This window comes from Dendrobates tinctorius, unplaced genomic scaffold (genome assembly GCF_039654945.1).
Source record: "Dendrobates tinctorius isolate UK_male_01 unplaced genomic scaffold, ASM3965494v1 ptg000027l, whole genome shotgun sequence".
NCBI classification, from domain to species: domain Eukaryota; kingdom Metazoa; phylum Chordata; class Amphibia; order Anura; family Dendrobatidae; genus Dendrobates; species Dendrobates tinctorius.
The window spans coordinates 1,023,005-1,040,430 of NW_027361695.1; the positions used below are offsets into that span (position 1 = coordinate 1,023,005).

The following is a 17,426-nucleotide window of genomic DNA, read 5'->3' on the forward strand; positions in this document are numbered from 1 at the left end:
GTAACAGCCCAAACTATGGCAAGGTACTCCAGCTTGAAAGAACTGTAGTTGTCAGGGTTCCTTTCAGTGGGGCGCAGGTTCCTGCTGGCGTAGGAGATCACTCTTTCTTTCCCATTCTGTACCTGCGACAGTACTGCTCCTAGTCCCACGTTGCTGGCATCAGTGTACAGCACAAAGGGTTTGTCATAATCTGGGTAGGCCAGAACTTCATCTCCTGTGAGAGCCATCTTCAATCTGGTGAAGGACCTTTCCAACTCTTCAGTCCATTCAAAGGTGGAATTTTTCTGTTTGGTCTTCTTGGACTGCCCCACCAGAAGATTTTGCATAGGGGTGGCTATTTCAGTAAAGCCTTTGATGAATCTTCGGTAGTAGCCTACCAGTCCAAGGAATTGGCGTACTTCATGAAGGTTGCTGGGTTTCGGCCAGTCCCGGATGACTGTGACCTTATCAGGATCTGGTGCCACACCTTCTGCACTGACCACATGACCGAGGTACTGCACCTAGGGCTTCAGGAGGTGGCACTTGGAGGGCTTCACCTCCAAGCCTGGCATTACCCTCCCCTGGAGGAAGGCAAAGCCACTGTGGCGACAATACCCCTGGGGGCGCCACAAAGGGAATGTGGAATATTTCTGAAGACTAATTTGGAGATTTTTATTGTACATATAACTATTTAAATGAAAACTTGAAATCTTGCAGTTCCCACTCCGAGCCTCATCATAGGCTGATACTTTGTCACTTCTCTGCAGTCATCTCAGTATCAACACAGACAGGATTATAATGAAAGGTATTAATTATATATTGATAGGATAGAATTCCCCATTCACAATAGGTGATGTCTCAGCTCACCTCCTCATCCTGTACATTGACTGATAACACAGGATCCACCATTCACAATAGGTGATGTCACAGCTCGCCTCCTCCTGTACAATGACTGATAACACCTCTATATACAGTAGATAACACAGGATACACCATTCACAATAGGTGATGTCACAGCTCACCTCCTCCTTCGGTACATTTAATGATAACACCTCTACAGTGGGGGAAATAAGTATTTGATCCCTTGCTGATTTTGTAAGATTTTCCACTGACAAAGACATGAACAGTCTATAATTTTAAGGGTAGGTTAATTTTAACATTGAGAGATAGAATATCAAAAATAAAATCCAGAAAGAGAGCTGGGACCACAGTCACCAAGAAAACCATTGGTAACACATTACGTAGTAAAGGTTTAAAATCCTGCAGTGCCTGCAAGGTCCCCGTGCTCAAGGCGGCACATGTGCAGGCCCGACTGAAGTTTGCCAATGAACACCTGGATGGTGCTGTGAGTGATTGGGAGAAGGTGGTGTGGTCAGATGAGACAAAAAATGAGTTCTTTGGCATTAACTCAACTGAAGGAAGAGAAATGCTACCTATGACCCAAAGAACACCATCCCCACTGTCAAGCATGGAGGTGGAAACATTATGTTTTGGTGGTGTTTCTCTGCTAAGGGCACAGGACTACTTCACCGCAACAATGGGAGAATGGATGGAGCCATGTACCGTAAAATCCTGAGTGACAACCTCTTTCCCTCCGCCAGGACATTAAAAATGGGTCGTGGCTGGGTCTTCCAGCAAAAAAAGGACACAAAACATACACCCAAGGCAACAAAGGAGTGGCTAAAAAAGAAGCACATTAAGGTTATGGAGTGGCCTAGCCAGTCTCCAGACCTTAATCCCATAGAAAACTTATGGAAGGAGTTGAAGCTCCGAGTTGCCAAGCGACAGCCTCAAAATCTTAATGATTTACAGATGATCTTGCACATTTGATGCACTATAAAAAGTCACTTAAAGCTAAAGCGCAAATTACCCCCAAAATTCTCAACTCTGGAGCAAAATTTGCCCTTTAAAAGGGGCCATATTTCATATCATATTCACAAAATATGTTCTATAAACTTGGGTCCTATGTACAGTGCGTTTTCCTAAAATTGGGGCTTCATAAAGGTTTTCAAATTCAATATTTTCCCTTGTAGAAAACACTGCAGAGTAATACATATATTTAAAAAAAAAAAGATAAAAATTCCCTTTTCTTTCTTACTTCTAAGCGTTGGGTGAAGGTTTTCGGAGGCGTTGGCCGTGCCTCCCTTCGATATTCCTGATACATATCATTGCGGATGTGGCTCCTGAAATGTCCATGAAAGCCAGAAGGGAACTGAAAATAGAGAAAAAATAATAGTGATATTAGCTTTGTGAAACAATTTGATTTTTTTTTTTTTGCTTTAATTTTGCCATTTGTCTTTTGCAGACAGGATATAATTTTTTTTTTGGAAAAAATGCTAAATAATTAGGAAAAAAATAAAAATAAAAAAAATGTAGTTGTTACGCTTTTTGTTTTCTGAGCACTTTTACGTTACAGATGCCTCTGAGATAAGTGATATAAAATGTGGATCAGTTATGTAATCTGTTCCGGCTAAACCAGAATGAATGAGACTTACTTTCCCTCTAGTCGGGACTCACGTTGGCACAGAGATTAATTGCAGCCATCTATATCCTGTATTCTTCCCTTTGGCAAGAAGACAATGACATATTTTCGTAACCGCGATGTGAGCGGGCCGCTCGTGTCTGCCGCTGAAGCAAACAGCTTGAAGCCTTTGGGCAACCGGAGTTCATGAATGTTTTACAAAATTATTATTAGAAACTCTGGATCTCGCAATTCATTGTTCTAATTCCCAAAGGAGATTAGGATTTATAATTCATGGAGTAATTCTGATGGCTCAAGGTTAACTGGAGCACGATACATGAAAAATTACAATTTCGTTAATTTCGATGCTTGAGGCTCTATACATTATTGGTCATATAAGAAAAGAAAATAGTTTGCATAATAATATCCATTATTTTTTAATTAATGTGTCAACAGGAAAAATATACTGTTCTGGAATAAAGTGATATAATCTATATCTAGAGTGTAAAACGACATAACATATACCTAAATGGTCTACCAGTGATAACATAGAGACCATAGGAATCTATGGGCTTATACTGTATGTAGCACCTCATATACGGAGGCATCATATGACGAGAGACCCTGCGGCTCTGCTATATACAGGCCTATAGGTACTCTGCGTGTCCCGGTATAAAAAGCAGCTAAAATCCTATTGAAATTAAAAGGGATTTTCTCAACATGTTAAAAAAAAAAAACAAGCAAGTTTACAATTTACTTGTTATTAAAAAATCCTCAAGGGATTTTTAATTCTATTGTTTCCTGTTCATTGCTTAGTTACCGGCCACCTCTGCTGTCTATAAGTGATGGGTGGTCTCCTAGGCAGGGAGAGTGCTCTTACAAGCTCTTTGCTATAGTGCTTGAATGCGCTGCTCTGATTCCTGGATCCATAGTATTTCAGTGTCTTTTCGCTGCTAGGATGCTGCACAGACAAAGCTGCCTCTGCTTGCAGCATCGGAGAGCAAACAGTGCGGACCAGAGACGCTGTCCTAAACTGTCAATCATTCAGGAGTGCACGCAGGAGGATGTGAGGCTGGGGAGCAGTGCGCTTCTGGACAATGATTTTGAGAAAACTAATTTTAAAGAAATAAACAATTTTTTATATAGATTTTTTTTCTAACTTAGGCCACATTCACACGTTCAGTATTTTACATCAGTATTTGTAAGCCAAGACCAGTAGTGGGTAAAAAAAATGCAGAAGAGGTGACGTGTTTCTATTATACTTTTCCTCTGATTGTTCCACTCCTGGTTTTGGCTTACAAATACTGATGTAAAATACTGACCACAAAAGGGGTTGTTCAGGTTTGGACAAGCGTGCACTGTGCGTGGTGTCAGGATTCTCCAGTGCGGACACCAGGACTGCAAGTATGCAATATGCGTAGTCCCGGCCACATTCTGACTAGACGTGTTTGGCCTCACTTAATGCATGGAATTTAGCCTGGCTGTGCACATCTAGTTGGAATGTGTTTGGAAATATGCATATTGCATGCTTGCAGTCACATGACTGCCATTTCCCAGTGCCAGCACTGATAATCATCTCAGCGCCAGCTGTGAACGTTGTGAGGATTCCAAGTCTGCAGTCACCCAGAGTGACTACAGACTTTGGTACCAAACCTGGACAACCTCTTTAAATGCATATGTATCCCAGAGAAGTTCAGAAAAAAACAGGTTGTAAACTCTCCCATTAGAAGGAGCTAACTGACAGATTCTCAGTTAACTCATCCTCCAATTAGTATCGTGGCAGGGAAGCACTAGTATTGTGGCAAGGAACCAAAGAGCCTGAATAACTTAACAGTGCCAAAGTTTTAATGAAACCCAACTGCAAACATTATTTTTAGCACAAATTACACACATTTAAGTAAAAAGGAAAAAAAAAAGTTCCCCCTCTCAAGGTGTCTATATCTTTTAAAGGAATATTCTCTCATATAGTACCAAGATATGAATTGACTTTGTGGTCAGTCAGGGATATGACCACCTTCGATCCTTAGAATTAAGGAGTGAAGTCGCCCCTACATAGATCTGAGTACTACTGCCAGTCCCATAGTGCAACTGTGACCCCAGCAGAGTGGTCACAGCCCTTTAAGACATGCTAGATACTAATGAGAGGCCAGAGACTATGGAGAGGAGCTAAGAAAGTGAAGAAAAGCTGCCACGCTAGAGAAGGAGGCGCTGACCCCTTGTTGATGAGCGACATATCTGGAAGGTCTACCTTGATCCTTGCGAATGAAAGACCTGATTGAATGGTTATGTAACATTACAAGTGAAGTTTGGAGAAAAAGATATAATCTACATGTACAAGTTTTAAAAGTCTCTGTCATTATTCTGCATCATCCAAATGACCTGCACATACAGTATGTTACACTGTGGTGGATCCCTCGCTTCCCACTGTGCAGGGGAACTGCAGCACAGCACCATATAAGTGAATGGGAGTCCAATGAAAGACTGGGTGTCTGGGGGCCGCGGCGCAGTGTGGGGTAAAATAGGGCGCACAGCACTGAATTAGGTATTCAGCACCGGAGCATCGCCCCACCTAGCGTATGCTAATGTTCCTACCCTGTAATGGGACCAATGAATTTAAATACACATATAAATAACTTATGGGCTGGTATATTTTTTTTCATCCAGATATGGGCAGAAAATGAACATTGGGGGAATTAATCTAATTTTGAGTGGAGGATATTAATCCAGGATGCGTGTGCACAAGGCTCATCCTTCCCCAATGCGCTCTGCTCCGCTGGTATGGGACACATTGACATTGATTACATTGATGTTATGGAAAACTCAACGCAAATACTTCATCTCCATGATGCTTGTCACATCACTGCCTCATTATATATGGCATAGGATTTCCATATTAACATACAAAACCGCTGAACTGTTCTACATTTCTGCGCTTTGTATGATAAATCTCCTGTGGATTTGCTACTTGTCCTCAGAACCGCAAGGAATTATTGATTTAGAAAAGAATTCATGCAAATAAATGGGTGAGAGATGGAAAAATCCCAAATAGTACGGCTATAACCGGCCATAGGCACGCAGTAGCTGTTAGCTGCGTGGTGATAAGCGAATTTCAGAGTCACAAGGCGCCGCTTATCTTAAAGGAAAAAATAGGACTGGATATATTGAAGGCCCATCTTTGGGATTCCTGTTTTTTCCTGATGTCTCCCAAAGAACAGTTTTGGGCTCCATCGTGGAGATAATTCTGGGGTCTTACATTCCACCTATACAGAACAGGAGAACATTAACCTTTTGTAATAATTCCATAAATAATGGACCCCGAATTCAAAATGTGGTTGTTTTTTTGCTAGACCATTGGGGCACATTATTTAATTTATGCCCGGGTTATTCCTGATGACCAAACCGACCCTACTGTATGGTCACTAGATCGTCAGCAGATCCCATTGCAGCGGATAGTCATAAAAATAAAACTTAGTGCACCCTCTCATGCATACGTATGTATACTCAGTTTTTCTGAGCGTGCATGCACTTTCAGACTCTGCTCTGTCCACTATTAGTACCTATAGACCTTGCACATTAATGTTACAGACACTCAAAAAAAAAGCAAGACAAGTATGACCAGGTATAACAGGAAAAAAAAAATAGAAATATCACCTGTTCACAATAAGCCGGTGGCTTAGCTATAGGGCAGTGATATCTGAACTACAACTCTCATCCTACCCTGACCTCCAGCAGCTATGGGGTCCCCAGCTTTAGGGTTTACATTGGTGAGATCCCACAGTAACTTTGATATTTGAGGTAAAAAAGAAAGAGAAACAAAAGTGAAAAAGGAAAAAAGAAAAGGAAAAAATATTTTTACCCAGGATCCTGTAATTGCTTCTGGCATCACCTATCTCCGCAGCCCACATACAAATCCTTATATTTTCAGCAGTTCTTCTTGACACAGGGATGGCTCTTGTCTATTTTGTTTCTTCGATATTGTTAATATGTTACCAAGGCGCTGTTGACATGGTTGCTAAGCAACCTGAACAGTGGGGAGTGATCGACTATACTGTAGAATTCTTGTTTGCAACATTGCTTCTGCAGTAAATAGAGGAAAGTAAGAATCTAGAGAGAAACAACAAACTTGATGCCTTATTTGTAATTTACATGGGACTTCAGTCTGAAATGAACTATGTAAATTACTATGGTTCAGTTTATATGAGTCTAAGTATTCCAGTGGGGTTAGAGAAAGTGGTCCAAAACCTTGCTGGATCCCCAGTCTACAGCAGAGAAAGGTACGTATGCCCTTGCTTTCACTACTTTGGTACGTATGCCCTTGCTTTCACTAGTTTGGTACGTATGCCCTTGCTTGTAGGTTCTTTGGTACGTATGTCCTTGTCGCCTCTTTGGTACGTATTGCTTAACTTGTAGGCACTTTGGTACATATTCCCTTGCTTGTAGGTTCTTTGGTACTTAAGCCCTTGCTTTAGTATGTATTCTCTTTCTTGTAGGCTCTTTGATACGCATTTCTTTGCTTTTCACCTCATTGGTACGTATGTCCATGTGTGTCACTTTTTTTATACGTATTCCCTTGCTTGTGGGCCTTTTGGTACCATACATGTCCTTGCTTTTCGCCTCTTTGCTACGTATGTCCTTGCTTTTCACCTCTTTAGTACGTATATCCTTGCTTTTTACCTCTTTGGTAAATATTCCCTTGCTTGTAGGCTCTTTGGTACGTATTCCCTTGCTTGTAGGTTCTTTGGTATGTATGTCCTAGTTTGTCACCTTTTTGGCTCACATATCCTTGCTTGTTGCCTCTTTGGTTTGTATGCCCTGGCTTGTAGGCCTTTTGGTACATATGGCCTTGCTTGTCGCTTATTTAGTACGTATGCCCTTGCTTTTCGCCTCTTTGGTACTTATGCCCTAGCTTGTAGCTTCTTTGGTACTTATGCTCTTGCTCATCCCATTAATAAACACTAATGTCTTTGTCCAATCACATAAAAACGATTTACAGACAGCTACCAATGGCCTTTAAATATTAAACCTTACCAACCTTCTACCGCTCTTGTTTAAATTCTTCCCTGGTTGTCTGATGGCCTCTGACCTGATGCATTGACACATGACTGCTGCAGCTAATCTTGGCTGGATAATTAGTTGCAGTGGTCACAGTGTGTCATCGCTGTAGCAGGGTGAACAAGGAGTGGTGGAAAATAAGAGAAGGAGCAGAAGGCAGGGGATTAGTAGTGTGCAGTTCTCCCTTTGTTAGTTTAGATTAAGACCAATGGCATCCATAAAAAATGGAAAGCAGCACGCCTTAGAAAACATAAAGGTGTTTATTCAGCCCATAGGGCTATGTGCCCATTCAGTGCGACGTTTTGGTCCAGAAAGGGTGCGGACCTTTCTCAAGACCAATGGCAGCTATTTGTAAGAAAAAATTGCGGTGAAAGATAACCCCTTTTTAATTTCTTTTCTTGATCAGACAAGTCATACCCATTATCTTCCAGCAGACGCCTCCTCCTGCTAACCCCACTCACTTTTTTGTTATAGAATAATAATGAATGCAGAACCGCCTAAAGACATGCCCCTGAGGATCTTGTGAGCCATAGCCTCTTAGTAAAGACCCTAAAAATTAGTGCTAAATTAACAGGCACATATCTTTGGAACAATATGGTGGATTTGAACAATACAACAAACGGAATACTAGGGGGATCAGCGGGAATGCAATAAAATAAAAAAAACTGGCCACTTTTGACCTGCTGACACATCTCTCTCATATATATATATATATATATATATATATATATATATATATATATATATACACTGCTCAAAAAAAATAAAGGGAACACTATTCCATTTGCAACAGGCTGTTCGTGTTCCCTTTATTTCTTTGAGCAATACATATATATATATATATATATATTATATACATGTGTATATATATATATATATATATTTATTCTGCAGCTTTCCCTCTTCAGGCTCTGTCTCTAATTTTCAATATCTTTCTGAGCTGGTAGGTGGAGATTAGCTGCTAAGATGCCCGCCATACACGGCACACAGACCTGAGGAATTCTTGTTTTCCTGTTTTAAAGTAGCACTTGTTCAGAAGCAACAGCATTATACAGCAGTACTGTGCAGTGTAGCAGTGAATTTAGCACTGGGGTGAGATAAAACCCTTACTAGAAAGTAGCACACTGTATTTAGGTGTCTGTGCCTCTCTCCCTCTCTCTCTCTCTCTGACTGCTAGTCCATTCACATTATTTAGACATGAATAGGCAGCTGTCATCTGATCCTTCAGTTTGCTAACAGTATGTAATGTCTTTCACAAGACAAAATGTAGCTGTATTTCTGTGGGAATAATGTGTTCAGGAGGAAAGAGGAGAAGAAGTGGGTCACAAGTGGAGAAAGAAGTATGTTTCTCAGAAAAGATATATTACAAAGTTTATTCTATTCAGTTGTACTGTTGATTTATACAAAGTTTGTTGAAACAAAAGTGGACATTTAAGGTATTGTGACACCGTCCTCATACAGCCGTCTGACATGATAATCTATTTTATCCCTATGGGCACTGTGGGAAGCCATGTATCAAGTAAAATCGCACGCTAAAGTTTAGGATTATTAGAGGATCTGTATGATGTAATAAATGTTAATGCGTCTTTAAAAATACTTAATAGAAAATACGTCCACAAGTATGATAATTTTTTATCACGACAGATAACAAACTTCTTTATCCATGAATTTATAACATTCTGTGTGTAGAATTAACTATAAATGTCTCTGTTCAGGGCTGTAATTTGCCGATTGTAGATCATCCGTGCTCCAGGAACTGAGACTTTTATGCGTTATAAAATGGGAACGTTATGATGTATGAGAAGTCAACTAAAACCACCGTAGGGAGAAACAAATGGCAACAAGACCACTGGGATTCTCTATAGAAGAGCTGTAAATGAGGAAATATCACAGAGAGCCTGATATTACATGGCGCTGCAGTCACACTGCCTGCAGTGACCGAGAAGACGGAGCGAGAATGTAATTATCAGGATCCTATATAGAGATATGATTACACGGGTGCACAATGCAATGTATCATTTGACATAAGATAACAAGTAGTAATGGATAGAGATAGATAGATAGATGGATAGACAGATAGATGGACAGATAGATAGATAAAGAAAATTTGGCAGCACTACCAAAAGAAGCTAGGAGCAATAAAACCTGTTAAGGTGATGTCCAAACCTCAAAAATACAAAACCAGAAAAAAAAACAGGCAGCACTCCAAAAATTAAAGTGAAAAACCATGGCTCTACTGATCCATTTAGCAGCCAAAATCCTCCTGGGAAAACGTTTCGTGGACAGATGAAACCAAGATAGAGCATTTGGGGAAAGCACATCATTCTACAGTTTACCAAAAATGGAATGAGGCCTACAAAGAAAAGAACATAGTACATACAGTCAAATATGGTGGAAGTTCAAAGATATTTTGGGGTTGTTTTGCTGCTACATCTAGCACTGGGTGCCTTAACTGTGTGCAACGGCATCATGAAATCAGAATTCTTAAGGCCCCGTCTCACTAAGCGACTCACCAGCGATCCCGACACCGATATGAAGGTGTCAGGATCGCTGGTAAGTCGCTATGTGATCGCTGGTGAGCTGTCACACAGACAGCTTCACCAGCGATCAGCACAGCGACGCCGAGCGCCCGGCATCGCTGGCTATCGCTGTAGAAAATAGTATCAAAATAAAAAATATAGTTATTCTCACCTTCCGACGTCCCGTTCAGCCATCCTGCCTCTCTCCACGCTCCGGTCCCAGTGATCCTTTGCACGAATGACCGCGAGATGTCACGGTCTCGCGGGATAACAAAGTCTCGCGGTCATTCATGCAAAGGATCACTGGGACCGGAGCGTGGAGAGAGGCAGGATGGCTGAACAGGACGTCGGAAGGTGAGAATAACTATATTTTTTTTTTTTTTTCATTATATTTTTACACCTGATCGCTGGTCTCCCGCTGTCACACACAGCGATGCGTGCTGGCCAGCGGGAGACCAGCGACCAAAGAAATGTCCAGAGGTTTCTTGCAGCGATCAGCGATACCGGCAGGGGGGCCGCTCGCTGATCGCTGTCACACACAGCAATCTCGCTGGTGAGATCGCTGTTACGTCACAAAAGTTGTGACTCAGCAGCGATCTCGCTACCGAGATTGCTTAGTGAGACGGGGCCTTTAAGCTCTTTGTTTAATCTTCAGAAGTGGCAGCAGTGAGTCTGGATCTAAATCCCATTGATCACCTGTGGCGAGATCTTAAAATTGCTGTTGGGAGATAGATAGCGCCTTCACAAATGAGAGACCTGGAGCAGATTGCAAAAGAAGAGTCATCCAAAATTCCAGTTGAGAGGTGTAAGAATCTTGTTGATGGTTATAGGAAGACTGATTGCAGTTATTTATCACAAAGGGTGTGCAACCAAATATTAAGTTGAGCGTGCCAACAATTTTGACCAGCCCATTTTTTGTGTATGTGTGTGTGTAATTATGTCCAATCTGCCATTTTTTCTGGGGTTTTTTGTGTTGTACCAATACACACAAAGGAAATAAACATGTGTATAGCAAAACATGTAATTGCAATAATTTTCTGGAAAAAGTACTTTTCTGGAACAATTTAAAGGGTACCAATACTTTTGGTCAAGACTGTATTTAGATATAAAGACAGAAAAATGGAACATCACCAATACCTTATAGATGAAGTAGGGTCCAAAGCCCCTCAAGTAAATATCCATTGTACAATAGATAAAAAATGGAAAAAAAGGAAAAATAATGAAAGGACCTTCAATAGCCCATGTGGCGTATCTACGTTTCGGCTGCACAATACCTAAGGTTCTGTGCAACCAAAACGTCACCAAGCCAAAAGGGCTATTAAAGGTAATTTTTTTCTCTTTGCTTATTTTGGAGTGCTGCCTCTTTTTTCACTTTTTAGATTTTTCTATTGAGTTCTTCTCGCTTTCTATGCTTTTTAGACATATCAATGAGAGTGCTGGCAATACGTGATACCCAACCACGAAAACTGAGAAAATTGTATTAAAATCACAATGCCGGATCTCAAAGTGTTAGAAATATAATTTTATAAATGAGTTATGATCTTGATTACTGGTGCTGGCTCAATTTTTAACTTGAAAGGAAGGAAAAGGAGGATGGAAAGAAGGAAAGGGAGGAAAGAAAGACGAAAGGAAGGAAGGAAGGAAGGAAGGAAGGAAGGAAGGAAGGAAAGAAAGAAAGAAAGAAAGAGGGAAAGAATAAAAGAAATAAGGAGGGAAAGGGAGGAAGGAAGGAAAGAAAGATATGAAAAATAGAAGTAAAGGGAGGAAGGAAGGAAATGATGGGAATGAAGGAAGTACGAAAGAAAGGTAGGAAAGAAGGAAGGTAGGAATGGAAGGAGAGGAAGGAAGGATAGGGAGGAATGAAGGGATGGAAGGAAAGATGAAATGATAGAGGAAGGAAAGAAAGGAAGGAAGAGTGAAAAGGAATGAAGGAAGAAAGAAAGGGAGGAAACAAGGAAGAGAAAGAAAGAAAGAAAGATAAGAAAGATAAGAAAGGAAAGAAACGGAGGTAGGAAGGAAGGAACAAATGAAGGAAAAGAAGGAAGGAAAGAATGAAAAGAAGGTAGGAAGGAGGGAAAGGAAGAAATAAAGGAAAGGGAGGGAGGAAGTAAGTATAGGAATGGAAGCGAAAGGAAGGAAGGAAGGAAAGCAACAAAGGAATGATGGAAGTAAGGAATGACGGGTGGAAGGAAGGAACAAATTAAGAAGGAAATGTGTTGTTAACATTTACCTTTCAAGCTGCAATAAAAAAGCAGCAAAAAAATAATGTAAATTTTGCAGTGCGTATTACTACAGTAAGAGATGAGTATGAGCTAGTAGACCATTTGAGGAGTTTCTCTATGTACCAGGCACGTTGCTGAGACAATAGCTGCTTTCATAACCCTTCATTGATCCCTGTGATAAGCGCTGACAGCGATGGATCAATCACACCTTACATCATGTCCGTGACCTGTACAAGCCGGGGGGGGGGGGGGGTTGTCACAACAGAGATCAATGCTTCCTGCATCAGACACATTTTGTTCAGCTGAAGTCATACACCACAGGGAAAATGTATATATTCTGTCTGACTGGACGGACACAAACAATACGATGACAAGACCCGACATGACAGTCAGGGGGCATGGGAGGCCATCAGGCTCGGATTGGCCCATAGGGGAACAGGGGAATTCCCCGGTAGGCCCCTGTGCAGACATGGGCCCCCAACCCCACTGTGTGAGCAGTACTTGACATAATTCACATGATTCGCATCTCATCATTCAGTAACCAAACTACCCAGTTTATAATTATATAGAGATATAGGTAAATTTGCGCATGAGGGTAGTATAATATTTATATGCAGGTGAAAATGGGCCCCCAAAGTCAACGTTACTGGTGGGCCCTTGGTACCCCAGTCTGACTCTGGAGGCCATGATTGTTACAATGTGACCGAAAGTGAACACTAGTAGGTGATTGCAAAATATCCTTATGTCCAAGAGTTTTTTGGGGTTGCCAAGTCTTATGTACAGTGTTATCATAATAATGCATCGTATTTGTATGAAAAACACCAAACACAAAAAAGAGGTTTTTTTAACATAGTATTGATGATTACTGTTATCTGTATGCAGCTCCCATGCAAACTTATGTGTCTCGATGACAACAGAAAGTATATGTAGTCTGGGCCGCAAGTCATGTATAAGGCTATGTGCACACAGTTTTTCTTCTGCTTTAGGAAAAAGGGGAGTTTTTGGAGGAGTTTTTCTTATTCTGAAGGTCTACTGTGCAGGCTCTTGATTAGACATGCTTATCAGGATTTTCAATGAGGTTTGACTGGCACTTTTTTCCCCTCAAGATGTTTTTTAACCCCTTCACTACCAAGGGTGGTGTGCACGTTAACTCCCGGGCCAAATTTTACAATTCTGACCACTGTCCCTTTATGAGGTAATAACTCTGAAACGCTTCCATGGATCCCGGTGATTCTGACATTGTTTTCTCGTGACATATTGTACTTCATGTTAGTGGTAAAATTTCATTCAAATAACTTGCGTCTATTTGTGAAAAAAATGGAAATTTGGCAAAAAAAAATTTAAAATTTTCCAACTTTGAATTTTTATGCCCTTAAATCACAGAGATACAGCACACAAAAAAATTAATAACACTTCCCACATGTTTACTTTACATCAGCACAATTTTGGAACCAAAATTTTTTTTGTTAGGAAGTTATAAGGGTTAAAAGTTGACCAGCGATTTCTCATTTTTGCAACACCATTTTATTTTTACGGACCACATCACATTTGAAGCCACTTTGAGGGGTCTATATGATAGAAAATACCCCAAAGTGACACCATTCTAAAAACTGCACCCCTTAAGGTGCTCAAAACCACATTCAAAAAGTTTATTAACCCTTCAGGTGCGTCACAGGAATTTTTTGAATATTTAAAAAAATGAACATTTAACTTTTTTTCACAAAAAAAATACTTCAGGTTCAATTTTTTTTATTTTACCATTTTGTGCAATTTGTCCTGAGTACGCTGATACCTGATATGTGGGGGGGAACCACTGTTTCGGCGCATGGCAGAGCTCAGAAGGGAAGGAGCGCCGTTTGACTTTTTCAATGCAAAATTGGCTGGAATTCAGATCGGACGCCATGTCACGTTTGGAGAGCCCCTGATGTACCTAAACAGTGGAAACCCCCCACAAGTGACCCCATTTTGGAAACTAGACCCCCCAAGGAACTTATCTAGATATGTGGTGAGAACTTTGAACCCACAAGGGCTTCACAGAAGTTTATAACGTACAGCGGTACAATTAAAAGATAATATTTTTTCCACAAAAATGATCTTTTCACCCCCAATTTTTATTTTCCCATGGGTAACAGGACCCTAAAAGTTATTGTGCAATTTGTCCTGAGTACGCTGATACCCCACATGTGGGGTAAACCACTATTTGGGCACATGGCAGAGCTCGGAAGGGAAGCAGCGCCATTTGACGTTTTTGGCTGGAATTGAGATCGGACACCATGTCGCGTTTGGAAAGTCCCTGATGTACCAAAACAGTGAAAACCCCCCACAAATGACACCATTTTGGAAACTAGACCCCCCCAAGGAACTTATCTAGATGTGTGGTGAGCACTTTGAACCCCCAGTGCTTCACAGAAGTTTATAACGCCCGGGCGTGAAAATAAAAAAATCGTATTTTTTCCACAAACATGATCTTTTAGTCACCAACCTTTTTATTTTCCCAAATTGGACCCCAAAAGTTGTTGTCCAATTTGTCCTGAGTACACTGATACCCCATATGTGGGAGAAAACTACTGTATGGGCACACATCGGGGCTCGGAAGGGAAGTAGTGACGTTTTGGAATGCAGACTTTGATGGAATGCTCTGCGGGTGTCATGTTGCCTTTGGAGAGCCCCTGATGTACCTAAACAGTGGAAACCCCCCACAAATGTCCCCATTTTGGAAACTAGACCCCCCACGGAACTTATCTAGATGTGTGGTGAGCACTTTGAACCCCCAAGTGCTTCACAGAAGTTTATAACGCCCGGGCGTGAAAATAAAAAAATCATTTTTTCACAAAAATGATATTTTTGCCCCAATTTTTTATTTTCCTAAGAGTAACAGGAGAAATTGGACCCCAAAAGTTGTTTTTCAATTTGTCCTGAGTAGGCTGATACCCCATATGTGGGGGTAAAACACTGTTTGGGCGCATGGCAGAGCTTGGAAGGGAAGGAGCACCATTTGACTTTTTCAACGCAGAATTGGCTGGAATTGAGATCAGACGCCATGTTGCATTTGGAGAGCACCTGATGTGCCCAAACAGTGGAAACCCCCAATTATAACTCCAACCCTAACCCCAACACACCCCTAACCCTAATCTCAGCCCTAACCCTAGCCCTAATGGGAAAATGGAAATAAGTACATTTTTTTAATTTTATTATTTTTCCCTAACTAAGGGGGTGATAACGGGGGGTTTGATTTACTATTTATAGCGGGTTTTTATGTTTGGCAGCTGTCACACGCTAAAAGACGCTTTTTATTGTAAAAATAGTTTTTGCATCACCACATATTGAGAGCTATAATTTTTCCATATTTTGACCCACCGAGTCAAGTGAGGTCTTATTTTTTGCGGTACGAGTTGACGCTTTTATTGGTATCATTTTCGGGCACGTGACATCTTTTGATCGCTTTTTATTCCGATTTTTGGGACGCAGAATGAACAAAAACCAGCGTTTCATGAATTTCGTTTGGGGGGTGCGTTTACACCGTTCCGCCTGCGGTAAAATTGATAAAGCGGTTTTATTCTTCGGGTCAGTAAGGTTACAGCGATACCTCATGTAGGTCGTTTTTTTATGTTTTGGCGCTTTTATGCAATGAAAACAATTTTATATAAAAAATTATTATTTTTGCATCGCTTTATTCTGCGAGCTATAACTTTTTTATTTTTTCACTGATGATGCTGTATGGCAGCTCGTTTTTTGCGGGACAAGATGACGTTTTCAGCGGTACCATGGATATTTATATGCGTCTTTTTCATCGCGCGTTATTTCACTTTTTGTTCGGCGGTATGATAGTAAATCAATATTTTTTGCTTCGTTTTTTGTTTTTATTTTTTAAGGGGTTCGCTAAAGGGTTTAACTAATGGGAAAGTTTTATAAGGCGGGTCGTTACGGACGCAGCGATACCAAATATGTGTACTTTTATTGTTTTTTTTTTTTCTTCCAAAAAATGAATTTATTAGGGAATATTTTTTTTTAATTTATTTAGCGATTTTTTAAAAATTATTTTTACACTTTTTTTTTTTTTTTTTTTACTTTATTACATTGTCCCAGTTGGGACATCACTGTCCTGCGATCTGTCACAGGCAGTGCAGCAGGCTTCCTCGTGCCTGCGCTTTGCAGGCACTGAGGAAGCCGGCTCCCTGCAGGCCCCCAAAGGTCCCCGTCGCCATCTTGGATTCGGGGGCCTGCAGGGAAGGAGCCCCCCACAGCAGCGCTGCACATTGAGCCCCCCACGGCAGCGCAGGGAAACACGGAGGGAGCCCCCTCCCTGCTGATGCTTCCCTTTAACCCCCGGTACACCGCGATCGTGTTTGATCGCGGTGTGCAAGGGGTTAACGTGTCGGGGGCGGTCCGTGACCGCCCCTGACACATTGTGCCGGGTGTCAGCTGTGATAATCAGCTGACACCCGGCCGCGATCAGCGGCGCTCACCACGTGGGCGCTGCTGATCGCTATGACGTAATATTCCGTCCATGGGAATTAGGTCCAGGGTCACAAGGACGAAATATTACGTCCATTGTAGGTAAGGGGTTAAAACCTCATCAGGGAAAAAAAAAATCCCACCTCATATGAACAACAAATTTGATCTCTGCATAGAAGTAAACTGGAAAACTTTTCCCAGCGGTATTGAAGCTGTGTTTGAGAAGGATGTTGGAGCATAAACACTCCAACAAACCTCTGTATGAATACAGCCTTGGGATAAGATTTTTTTAAAACAGGAAAACTCCCTCAAAAAGAAGTGTTTCCTGAAGCAGTTTCAGCTTGAAAAAACATGTCGTGTGAAAATAGCCTAGTCCACCACAGGTAAATGGTCAGGACCTACAACCTCCAAGTTATGCAAATAGAGGTGTGTGAAAAGCAGAGGTATGCGGAAAGTAAGCAGAACAATGCATCACTATGTGTGCGGAATCGCCGTGATTCCGCAAAATTAATGATCATGCTGCGTATTTTTCTGCGATGCGATTCCGCCGCGGGAAAATCCGCAGCATTAGCACAGCATTGCGGAATCCCATAGGATTGCATGGGATGCTGTTTTTTTGCGTTTGAGGCAAAATCACGTGTTTAAAATCACAAAAATCGCAACGTGTGAACACAGCCTAATTATGACGGCAGGTGGCTGCCAGTCCAAAGGAGAGCTTGGGGTCCCTTCTTTGGTTGG

The 17,426-nt window shown here is 41.3% G+C and overlaps 1 protein-coding gene across 4 annotated transcripts in view; it reads right to left on the reverse strand.

Moving 5' to 3' along the window:
• Window positions 1-17,426, reverse strand: part of CIMIP7 (ciliary microtubule inner protein 7) — a 52,604-nt gene that overhangs the window by 18,393 nt on the left and 16,785 nt on the right. For 3 of the 4 annotated variants that reach the window (XM_073569626.1, XM_073569627.1, XM_073569628.1), the window contains exon 3: window positions 2,078-2,191. In XM_073569626.1, coding sequence (XP_073425727.1) covers window positions 2,078-2,191 — 114 coding nt within the window. Of the gene's footprint in view, window positions 1-2,077; window positions 2,192-6,296; window positions 6,431-17,426 lie in introns of those variants that run through there. The other variant, XM_073569629.1, reaches the window with a different exon arrangement.